General features: G+C 43.5%; 1 protein-coding gene across 1 annotated transcript in view; it reads right to left on the bottom strand.

The window, feature by feature from the left end:
- Positions 1-12,422, bottom strand: part of SEL1L (SEL1L ERAD E3 ligase adaptor subunit) — an 85,599-nt gene that overhangs the window by 1,882 nt on the left and 71,295 nt on the right. The window contains exons 16-20 of the mRNA XM_019518698.1: positions 11,912-12,060; positions 10,848-11,013; positions 7,199-7,273; positions 3,563-3,735; positions 2,933-3,061 (exon numbers count right to left, since the gene is read on the bottom strand). Coding sequence (XP_019374243.1) covers positions 2,933-3,061; positions 3,563-3,735; positions 7,199-7,273; positions 10,848-11,013; positions 11,912-12,060 — 692 coding nt within the window. The remainder of the gene's footprint in view (positions 1-2,932; positions 3,062-3,562; positions 3,736-7,198; positions 7,274-10,847; positions 11,014-11,911; positions 12,061-12,422) is intronic.

Below are 12,422 nucleotides of genomic sequence, written 5' to 3'. Positions count from 1 at the left end.
TTGCTTTAGTAGCCGCAGCATCGCATTGCAGGCTCATGTTCATCTTGTGGTCAATGATGACCCCCAAGTCTCTTTCTTCCGTAGCGCTAGCCAGTGTAGCACTGCTAAGCCTATAAGGATGCTGCAGGATTTTCTTCCCAAGGTGGAGAACCTTGCATTTTTCGGTGTTAAACACCATGAGGTTCTTGTCTGCCCATTTGCTGAGCCTGTCTTCTGGCGTGGATGCTTTGCCCCAAAGTTTGGTGTCATCGGCGAACTTGGCCAGTCCGCTCCTGACTCCAATGTCCACATCATTAATGAAGATGTTGAACGATATGGGTCCGAGGACAGAGCCAATGGGTCCAAGGACAGAGTCTTGCCCCTAGCCTGGCAATATCTTAAGAAAAATGTGGGTCTGAACTCTTACAAGCTGAGAAGGAGTTAAAACTCAAGTCTCTCACTTCCTCGGTAGCCGCTCTGATCATTAAGCACTCGTTAAGTTGGCACCAGTGGGTAAACCATCAGGCTGTTTTTGAATGAAAGCAGCCAGGATGACAGTTAAATTAGCTCTGTAACTGTGTTAGTTACTTGGGTTGAAGGGATGTTTGTGAATTCCAAAACTGACTAAGGCGGGGTGGGCAAAATGTGGCCTGGGGGCCAGATGTGGCCTGCCAGGCCATTCTATCCGGCCTGTGGGGCCCCTAAAACATTTAGAAAATTAATATTTATCTGCCCCTGGCTGCCTGTCATGCAGCCCTCAATGGCTTGCTAAAACTCAGTAAGTGGCCCTCCACTCAAAATAATTGCCCACACCTGGACTAAGGTATGACATGGGCACAATGCTGCTGAACTCTGCCAATGTGGCTGAGCCTCTGGGTGCAGGCAGCTGTGGAACTTAAGGTGTCTAGGAAACTTTACTGGGGAAGCCTGCAAAGTCTCATTTATATACATACTTTTTTGTCCCATGACATGCAGGTGAACTGAGTCCAGTTGTATAAGCGGAAAAATACGCATCAGTGCACAGAAAATGGCAGCAGTGCGCTTTTGAACTAAACCACCTTCTATGCAATTTAGTTCAAAAGTGCACCGCTGCCATTTTCTCAGCGCTGATGCACATTTTGCTATCTATACAATTGTAAGCAGTGCAGTGCCAGGCACTTTTCAAAGTACCTGGTGCTGCAGCACTTACATGTGTAAAAATGCCCTCAGGTGCTTGACTGTTTAATCAGGAGGTTTATGGATGACAGTCTTGGACACAGGCACCAAACTCCATGTAAATGCTTTTTGTGGATCTAGGTTCTATGCATATTCCAGATCCCAATATCTAAAGCAGAGACAATCTTTTCTCCTCACTTTGCCTATTTTAAGTACCTCTTATACTGTTGAGGATGCTATTAATTTTTATAACAGTCAAGCTATGGAGATACTGGATAAGTAAGCACCTAGGACAGACATTTATTTCTTTAAAGGCCTATCACTATGTTGAATCTCTGCCAAGAGCAACCAAGTACCTGTACACTTAGCTCCTATTACAGCTCTGATATCAGACTGGACTTGGGGTGGATGTTAAAGTATTAAATAGTCAAATATAAATTGGAAATACTTAATTCTGGTGATACTGGCTCACATACAAAAACGTCTAGTTTTGGGTAGGGATTTTTTTCCTGAAAGGAGTATTCAGACAGTGTCTAGGCTAAGCACAGACATATAAAAAGCCCAAGCTTGAATTGATTCAATCTTTGCAGGTTAGTCTAACCCATGTAGATTGAACTGAGAAACAAGTGAACAGACATTCACTTTTGATTCCGGAAATGCGGCCATATGCCTGCAGTGACTCAGGGTAGAAGCTGGGGGGGGGCCACTAGAGCAAGCACCCCGTTCCCCTCCGTGGTGGCCAGAAGGCTGGAGGGAAGCTGAGCTGGGGGGAAGGGATAGTGTGACCAGGCCCTGACAGGCCACTGAGTATGACTGGGGAGGGGTTTAAACCCCAACCGTGGCCTGCAGGGACTCCAGCTGGGGTGTGCCTCAAGTTGGAAGGGGGAAGCAGCCTTTGACATGTTTGTCCCCAAGCCTGGAGGCCCGGTCAGCGCCTCAGGCTCAGGCGCAAGGGCAGGAGGAAGATCAAAGCCACCCTGCCTCCCCTCTCCCATTGGCATGGGACACCACTGTGGGGGCCCCATGGTGCCAGCTGGGGTCCCATGCCAGTGGGAGAGGGGAGGCAGGGGGGGTTTAATCCCCTCCCTCCACTCTGCCTATGCCTGCTGTCCCCCCACACCCCACCCCACTCCAATGGGGAAGTGTCTGGCAGGGGCTTTGCCACCCCCACCAAGCAGACCAGGCTGTCCCCCCAGCCAGGTTTCCCACCCCGACTCCCTTGTCAGCCTGCCCTCACTGCTCCAGCTAGACAGCAGAGGGGCAGGGCCAACCCTGCTCTGCTTGAGCAGACAGCAGAGTCCAGTCCAGCCTAACCCAACCCAGGGCTACAAAGCATCCTGGGATGCTGGGGGACTGTGATTTGACTTGAACTAGGAAGGGGTCTGGGACAGAAGTTCCATATATCGGTTTATCTTAAATCAGTTCAATCTGATACTACATTCAATTAAGTTTATCTTAAACTAGTTTCAACCATTTCAAAACTGGTTTATGTGCACTGAACTTCTGTTCCGTTACAGGTTTAAAAATCAGTTTCTGATTACTTAAACCAGTTTATGTGTAACTTCTGTTCCTAGCCCTAGAGACTGGTTGGGGATCAATTATGATTAGGGGCAATGTATTTTACAGTTTCTTTCAACTTCAGAGGCAGGAAAGATAGAGACCTGGGACCACCCCAAAACCAGGTACAGTAAAGAAAACTGGTTTGGAAGAGTGAGATGGGAAGTTAATGTTACTTTCACTTTTAGATGGTGTTTCAGAAGAATCTTTGCCATCAACTTTAGGCCTCTGTGTTACTTACATTAATTTCTCGTATATACTGCAAGGAATAAATAACCCCAAGCTTGCAGAGTGCTAGGAAGACAGGAACTTGTGCATCTGGGCTGGCTTCAGCTGCCATGTCATAGAAGCGTTTTGCAAGGTGAATATCCTGCAATGTATAGAAGAGACACTGAAATCTATTTCCAAACAGAGAAAAAAGTTGGAATATTTAAACTAACAGATGAGAAACAAAGGTTTCTTTATACTGTAAGCAGTTTTATGCTATGAGCTAAGACATTTTGTCTATTTGACAGATAAAATCCAATGATCCTATTTCATTAAAACACTTTCTGAAGAACATATGGTAGAGTTTTGAGACCGTTCAATTTGACAGGCAAATTTTATTTATTACATGCTCAGACAATTACCCAGGGAACTAGTTATGGTAGTACCTTATATACACCACATCCATGACACAAATGTAAAAAAATAGAGATACATCCTTTTCTTCTACTGTTATCTATTAGCTCTGAGGCACCTTAGTAGGTTCCTACTAAATATGCCTGTAGTGTCTATCACAGGCAAATCTTGTTTAATATCTCTTAGATTATTATAAAATGCTTATTAATACTACACTATAAATACGACTATTCTCACCACATTGACTCACCTGTTTAATACCCAGTCCTTTTTCATGCATGTACCCCAGGTTAAACATGGCTTGGGCACTATGTTGTTGCTCTGATGCCAGTCGGTAGTGAATAAATGCAGTTTCATAATCAACATCTGTACCAAAGCCATAGAAGTGGTAATCGCCAAGTTTAATTCTTGCAACAGTGTAACCTAAAACACAATACAAGTGTAAAAGCCCAGAGAAACATGCAAAATACCAAGATATACTAAAACGGACTCATTTAGTAATTTAGCTGTGATCCCTCAGCCCTGGGAGTACATGGGGCACTCCTGCGGTTATGAGCCCCTCATCTAAAGGGACTCCCAGCTGTGGGAGCTTACTTCCTGCTGGTGCAGGGGCAGCCCAATACTGGGCTGCCCCTGCACCAGCAATAAGGCATGATGGGATCTAATGAGCAATTCCATAATCATGCCGCCCGTCATGTACATGTGGCATGGCAGGAAGTGCGAATGTGTGGATTGCACATGAGAGTCCATTGCAACTTTACCTGCACATGTAGAAGGAGGCCGTAGACATTTATACCACTGCATCTACCTTGATGGCTGGCCATTCAGTGGCTACATTATAAATTGGAAACAAGGTCTCAGTAACCAAGTAGTAGGTATTTTCTAAATAGAGACTGAAAGCAAAATTCCAGAGCAGCTGAAGTCAAATCTTAAAAATGGGTCAAAATAATCTAAAAACATACTTTCATCATAACCTATAACCGTGCACTCTACACTGTAGTAGTGTTTACTGGAATGGCAACAGGAAAAATAAAATGGTTCCAAACCTATGCAGAGGATATTCTTCAGCAAATAAAAGTCTTTAATGCTTTCATTTGGAAGGATCCTGTAGTCATAGAATCACAGAATCATAGAAGTAGGGTCAGAAGGGACCTTGTAGATCTTCAAGTCTGATCCCCTGCCCAGGCAGGAGAAAAACTGGGCTTTGCTGGTTGCTCCTGCTCCCCTTTATTACATGTGTCAGGGTATTTTTAAATCTCCCTCAGAAACACTGAGTAACAGCCAAGGCTGGGGATTTTGACTGGGGTGTCTCAGTCTTCGGCAAGCCCTTGCAGTCAAGGATGATAGTTTTCCATGATAGTCTTATCCGCGTCTGAAGATGGCTGATGAGGCCTTTCCAGGATAGACAGACTCTACTGCAGCTCGGATGTGTGTTTCTATGTGGGTGGGTGGCGCTGAATTTTTGATATGGTCTGCGACACATTTTCAGCCACTCCTGCTTTTCCATCTCTTGTTGTCATGAGGTTTCAAAGTACTGAGGTCCTTGCAGCAGACTCTTCCTCCATTTGGGGTGGCCCTGGGTGACAGTCTTTCATGAGTTGACATCGATATTGCATTTTTTAAAGTTGGCCTTAAGGATGTTGTCCCTAAAGCACCTTTTCTGCCCTTCTCTTCAGCATACACACTGGCTGAGCTTGGACAATAAACTTGCTTCAGGAGTCTGGAGTCAGCCACCCAGATGACACAGTCAGCCCAACAAAGTTGATACCAGATGATCACTACCTCAATACTCATGGTGTTTGCTTGCAGGAGGACGCCAACGCTCCTACATCTTTTCTCACTGGATTTGGAGGATCTTCCACTGGCAGCATTGATGGTACCTCTCCAACAACTTTAGCGGTCTCCTGTACATTGCTGCAGCAGAGCACAGGTTGTGCCTAACACTTTAAGGGGTCTAAGCAGGCAGCAGGCAGTGGGAGCAGACCCAATTAGGCAGTCGCATGTTAGGCAGGAGGCTGCCTGATTGGGTCTGCTCCTACCTGCAGGCTCCTTGCTGCCTGTTCAGACCTCTTAAAGTGGCAGGCACAACCTGCGCTCTGCCACAGTTGTCCATGACTCAGCTCCATGCAGCAAGGTGGGGATCATGACTGCTTGATAAACCATGAGCTTGGTTTTGTATTTGGCATTGAGATCTTTCAACACCTGTTTCTTCTAGTGTCCAAAGGTTGCACATGCATATTTCAGGCAATGTTGGCTTTCTTTGATGTCAGTGAGAGATAGCTTCTGAAGTACTGGAAATACTCAACGTTCTCCAGAGTCTTGCTGTGGATCTGGATTACTGGAGCTGGGGACTGTTCATTAGGAGTTTTGCTGGTGGAGGACCTTAACTTAACATTTGGAAGACATCAGTTCCATTTACTTGTATGGCTTGGTAAAGATGTTGATGATTGCCTGAAGATCTGCTTCTGAGTAAATGCACACTACAGCATTATCAGCATACTGGAGCTCAGTGATTGTGGCTGGGGTGGTCTTGGTTTTGGTTCAGAGTCAGCTGAGGTTAAATAGCTTAGCAACCATTCAGTGGTTTAGCTCCACTCCAGCTGGAAGCTTGTTGGTGGTCAGATGCAACATCACAGCACGGAATACTGAGAAGAGTGTTGGAGTGATGATACAGCCTTGCTTAACTCCTGTTTTAACCTCAAAAGGATCTGTAATAGATTCATTACTGAGAACCACCACTCACATACCATTATGGAGCAGGCAGAAAATGGTGACAAAATGAAGTGGGCATCCATACTTCAGAAGGATCCTCCCACAACACTTCTCAGCTGTTTTGTGAGGTCAAAGGCAGCCATGTAGAAAGGCTTATGTTGTTCCTGACATTTCTCCTGCAGGAGCTGCATGTGTGCTAATGCTCCTGAAGCCAGAGGTTTTTGGCTAGATGGTCTTGCCCCTCTACTTGGAGTCAGATCAAATCGCCATATTTGCCAGTCAGAAAGGAATTTTACCCCATGATCAGACTGGTACAGACTGTTAGGGTTTTTGGCTTCCTCTGTAGCAGAGGTATTACCCTCTACCTGGGATCTCTTGAGCATATATTGACATTTCACAGAAGCAGGACATTGGCTGCTGTGGTTCCCCTGCTTTACCTGTGATGGGTTAGGGTTAGGGTCTATGTTGTGTCAGGGTTGAAGACAGCCTTACAGAGAGTTTAGATGATGGTTTGGATAGGGATGATCCTGTCTCAGGCAAGGGGTTGGACTAGATGACCTCTTCCAGCCCTACTTCTCTATGATTCTATGATAAATTATGCTAATGGACAGCAAAATTCCTTGGGGGCAGATGGAAATCTAATTTCTGAGATTCAGGAAAACAGCAGTCCTAAGAGATCCTGCCCAAATGTGATAGTTCTTTAAATATGAGACACTAAAAAAACTGCCTAATCATGCTCAGATTATATAAAAATAGCAGTTTAAAATTCTGTCAAAACAATTAAGAATGGGAAGTCACCAGGACTCAAAGGCTGGCTAGTGGAGGTGACAAATGTAGGACTGCAGACTTGCAAGTGGCTTAATCTTCTCTAATCCTGTCAAGCAATATTCAACCAAATCTTCATACTGAAAACTGGATAAAGAATTACCCTGCAGAGCCACAAGAATACATTAATGAGGGAGTAACCCAGAACATAACCTGTCTTTGGAAAAATATTAATATTTCATAGATTTCATAGACATTTGGGGTGGAAGGGACCCTGGAGGATCATTGAGTCCAGCCCCCCAGTACAGTTTCTAAAGGGCAGAACAAGCTATTCAATAGTACTGAGTTCATTATTTAATAAAATGTTAACAAGTGTGAGTGAAACTGGTAACCATGAACTGCAACTTACCTTGGGAGGCTGCTCTATTCCAATGAAGCAAGGCTCGAGGATAAGTTTCATTCTCTCCAACTATGCTGGCCTCTTCTGCAGAGAAAGTCATTCATTAAAAGTGGGAACATGACATGGAAGCTCCTTACTGTATTCTACACTGTAAATGGGTGAGCATGTGCAAAGACAAACTGTCCTGCTGAACTGGACTAAAGGGCTGAAACTCAAAGTTTACTCTGCCAAAATCTAGCTATATATTTCCCCCTCTGTACTGCTCTGCTGGTGCAAAAGGCACAGGATCTTTAGGTAATCTACAGGTAGTACAGCTGTATCCCTCTCCAACCTTATACCACTTCCTAGGTTCCCAGGTGGGCCAAATATGAAGCAACAGTCCACATCTGGCACAGCATTCACTCCAGCTAGAGAAATCTGAGTAACCTAGCATAGCATCAAAGTTTCACATTTAGCCTATTCCATGTTTCAGCCATGACCAACTCAGTCTTTTTATCAGGGAAATGTGAAGTGGGTCAGGAGACATTCCTTTTGTTAGATCCTGTGCCAACCACTCCTCAGCTGCACCTGGAGGGGATCTAGCCCACTGTGCTCATAAAGAGGCATTTATCTCATGAGGAAAACCTCCAGCAGTGCCACCCAAGTAATTAGGGTATAATTATACCCATCACCTCAATGGCAGTAAAGAATAATTTCAGGTGCTGTGCAACAATATTTGAATCGACTTACAATAAACATAAAAAGTTTATTTGGAGTTTTCCTTGTAAATGTACTGAGAAAGTTACCAAGTTTGATATCAACATGTAATAGTAACTACTGAATACCTCAGAATCCATATAGAATCTTTTCTGCTTATCCCAGAAAAACCTCCTCTGTTCTTCACAAAGCCATAACACATTGTTGAAAGAGGAGCTTTAAACAGCAATAGATTATTGCTCAGGTTCCTACGTGCTTTACACACCTAAAGAGCTTAAATAAATATGCTCCTTTTAAAGCTCTGATAGTACAGTACTGTTGTTTTGGAAGGATGTATAAAATACTTAATGTTGATGAATCAAGTTAGAAAAGTCATCATGGAAAATGAAACAAAGTATATTGATCTTGCAGATGATCTACACATTTTTTAATAATAGCTGCTCTTATTTTAATGGGGATTAGAGGGTTCTCCCGTTCCTTGGAGTCTCGGAACAGCAGAGACTTCCTATGCCTGAAGAATGGTGATTGCACCTGAAAGCTTACTAAGAACTTTTTTCCAACTACTCAGTTGGTCTAATTAGAGATATCACATCTACCCAAAAAAACCTTGCTTCCCTATGTCCTTAGAGCAACACGACTACAACCAAAAACCCAGCAACTCAGATTAGAGTAATTTATGATACACTACCAAGTTTTAGGAGCTAGATTTTTCAGGAATCTTCTGTACCTGTAACAGAGCCAGACTTTCATAAAATTAAATTTCAGTCAGGCACCTATATAAAATGACCAAATATTAAGTACTCAGCAATTCTCATGACAAACAATGGGAGCTGGGCACATTTGAAAATCTGGCTTTAACAGTGTAAATTTTGAACTTGGGTTGTATTTAAAAATGCCTCCTTCCCCCTGAAATTCTGTAACAAATTCGTCTATAGGAATTACTTTATACTTCATATTAAAGTATGCAGGTTCAGCATGAATTCACTCTTCTAGCTGTCTGTTTTGTCTTAGCACACCATCTTTCAGTACAGCTATAGCATCCAATCATCTTTTTGAAGCTTAGTTACTGTACACACAGGCTTCATCCAGACATGGTGTGGATGTTTGGTTCTCCAGGGATAACTAGTAGCCGCGCACCTTGGGCTGCTGCTAGTTGTCCCCGGGGAATGCTGTGTCACGCACACTCTGGCAAGTTACTCTGGGTGGCGTAGGGATGCTGAGACCAGCACTGTACTGGCTCCAGCAGCCTTACCTGGTGTCCTGGGCAGCCTCCTGGGACTGCAGCAGCAGCGATTCTGCCATGCGGAGCCTCGCCAGCAGCTGCAGTACAGCTCAGCTTTTGAGTAGCACGTGCTGTCCCACATGTGCTGTTCTGTTTTTTTGCCTATGGGTTTTTCTGACCCCTGGATATTCAAGGCTCAAAAAATCCCTGTGTGCTGCTCCCTTGCAATGTGGAAAACAGCTGAACATGTGGCGTGTGGCACTGCAGACGTCTGTAGCACCACATACCACATGGCCATGCTCATCTGGACATGGCTACAGGGTGCATCGATCTACACATGCACTTTACTACAGAGCTGACTAACTAGCTCAACAGTAAAGTCACTGGCTACATGTGTGCCCATATTAGGTGGCAGTTAACTCCACTGTAGGATAGTACTGTCCGGGACAAGTACTATCCTATAGTGGAGTAGTTACACGCACCAAAACACCTGTGTAGATGGTGACTGGGGCTGGCTGGGACACAAGGGTGCTACAGTGTGGGGGCTACCTGCTGCCTTGCCCCACACTAACACCCTTGTGCTCCAGCCAGCCCCTCTGCAGCACACTGAGCTGGACAGGAGCAGCTCTGGGCTGGCAGTGAGCTGGGGCTGCTCTGCCCTAGCTCAACATGCTATGGTCCTGGGTGCATGTGTAAATGCTGCACCTGGAAGCAATAAACTTTGGCACAAACTATACCAGAGTGTATTGCTACATGCTAATTGCATGTGTAGGGTAGTAATAATAACTAGCCTGAAATTATTACAGGGTAGTAATTTCAGAAATGTATTGAAATTCCAGGTTTTACCTGCCATTGTCACAAGTAAAAGATTACTGAGGAACTATTAAGAGGGCTGATAATATAAAAATAAATTATTTTACCTCTGAAGTATTTTTTGCACATTTGAAACACTGCTACCATGTAGTAGTAACTGCATCCACATGTAGGACTGATAGTACAACTGGTATTCTTAGAGATTATAGAAATTAGCCCTCTTGTTTTCTGACAAAATGCCCTCCAGGTCAAGACTCGTATGGCAAGCTTCCAAAACACCTGGCTATAGCTGTATTTTTTTAGGGGTGGGGAGGTGAAGGTCAGTCTTTTAGGTGCTCAGAAAGGTACCTCTTGACAATATTACATGGGCCCAGGAAGGAGGGAGGACAAAATCAAAACTATATATTCTACTAGCAAGTCAATTTGTATGCTTCACGATGTGCTGGCTGCTAGTGGACTATTTACTTAGCTCCCCATCCTTCCTGTAATATGTCCCTATAACTCTGAGTTGTAGCAGACCTTACTATGATCGCCCACTTTCAAAGGAAACTGGATTCAATTATTAAAAGCTTTTCCAAATCTAACAAAGAAGCTTAGCTGCCTGACCAACTACTCATCACATTTTCAAATCAAAAACAGGAGGGCAGCCACACCTGACTAGGAAGTAAAGGACGACCTCTCCTTGTTCCACCCTCTCTCCTCTCATACTGAAGTTAGCCTGATTTCAAATGTTCAATAATCATTGTGTCAGGAAAAAAAAACCCCCAATGATTCTCAAAACATACAAAAGTAGTCAGAATGCCAAAGTATACTTGCTTTCAAAGAAAATCTGCTAATTTAGACCAGCTATTTATCCCCATATTCTTTTGGCAAGGATGAATTACATTTTAAACGGAAACTGTTTGATGATCTAATGCAGCCCCTTACTCTGATCAAGTATGAAGGCAGCGTTGCTTTGTGCCACTTCGTAGCCTTGTTCTGCCAATAAGAGATACTGAACCACAGCAGAATTTGAATCACCATCTTTATAGCTATTGTAGGCAGTCATGAGCCGCTCAGACCAACGCCCTCGTTCACATACATTCTTAAATAACTGCAAGGGAAAAAACAGCAGTAACAACAATATAAAAAGATACACTGTCAGCATTTTTTTCAGAAGAAGCTTGTTTCTATGAGGTACAGCTTTAAGAAGTCTGCTTATGCAGATATACTAGAGGCTGCAGAAGGTGGACACAGTATAACCTAGATACCTCATGGCACAAGTTAATACTCAAGCCAAATAACAGAAGGACTTAAGATGTAAGCAGACTCAAACCAGTAAGTAAAAATGTACTGCATCTGATAATGTACAGGGCTTCATCTGTCATAATTCTGCATGCCAATGATGGTGTCTATTTTAACCTCAGTCATATGGAAAAAACAGCCTAACCCAAGGACAGAAAAGGAAACATGGGAGTCCAAGGCAAGGCAACACAATAACAACAAAACAATGAAAGCTCTACTGCGATCAGGCAGGGCTCTTGTTTTCAGCAAGGCCATTTTTATTTCACGTGTTCACATGCAGGCCCAATACATTTCAGAAAAGCTGATGCCAAATCCACCAGCTACTATAGAACAGAGCTGTATTTTTCTTATTGTTTCAAGCAACAAGCTATAAAATTAAAATCTGCAACTTTTCCTTGCTGGGCATTCAGTACTAAAACAAATGAAATTTTTGTTTTTCTTATTTGCTTTCTTGTTAAATCCTTCTATTTTTTTCTAATTTAAAGTGAAACTATTGCAACATTTCCAGTATGCTATAACAGAATAGCACCAAATCTAGAAGTCTTGTCTTGTATTATCAACCTCTGCTGCATTCCATAAGTTTTATGAAATACAGTCTTCACTTTGCAGGCAAAATTCACCACTGATGTAAGAGGGTACAAATGTTGCCTGTAATAATTCTATCTCAACCAAAGCTAATTTGTAAGTTTATGAAGAGAGGTACTTACTTCAACAGCAGTATGACAGGATCGCATCACTCCAGTGCCAGTAGCATGCATTTGTGCCAAATTATAGAAAGCCAGAATGTGACCACCTTGGGAAGCCAAGTTAAAGTATTTCAAAGCCTGTTTATAATCTCTCTTGACTCCAATCCCATCTACAAAAGAAAGACTAGGTTAACACTATTCATTGGTTTGGATACCCTGCCAAGCAAAATTGCAAATAAAATAAAATGAAGTCTTGTTTTTATAGTTAAAAGTAGCTAAAACAAATTGTTATAAAAATATCAAGTAACATCAACAGTAGCAGGAACATGCTTTACCATTTCCTGAAGAGGAATCGAGTGTACATGCTCAACCCTGGCCTGCAGCATCATGTCATCTGGATCTGGAAGCTTGGCAGTGGGGGAGCAGTGTCCCTGTTCCCCTGCTGCCAAATTTCCAGACTTGTGGGAAACCTCAGAGCTTGAGCGCTAGATTGGGCACCCAATTTCAGCATGCAGGACTGGGTCGGGGGGGG

This window comes from Gavialis gangeticus, unplaced genomic scaffold, assembly GCF_001723915.1.
Source record: "Gavialis gangeticus isolate Ggan-Ray unplaced genomic scaffold, GavGan_comp1, whole genome shotgun sequence".
In the NCBI taxonomy this organism is placed as follows: Eukaryota; Metazoa; Chordata; order Crocodylia; family Gavialidae; genus Gavialis; species Gavialis gangeticus.
The sequence above is the reverse complement of the archived record's forward strand: the minus strand, read 5'-3'. Positions and strand labels throughout refer to the sequence as shown.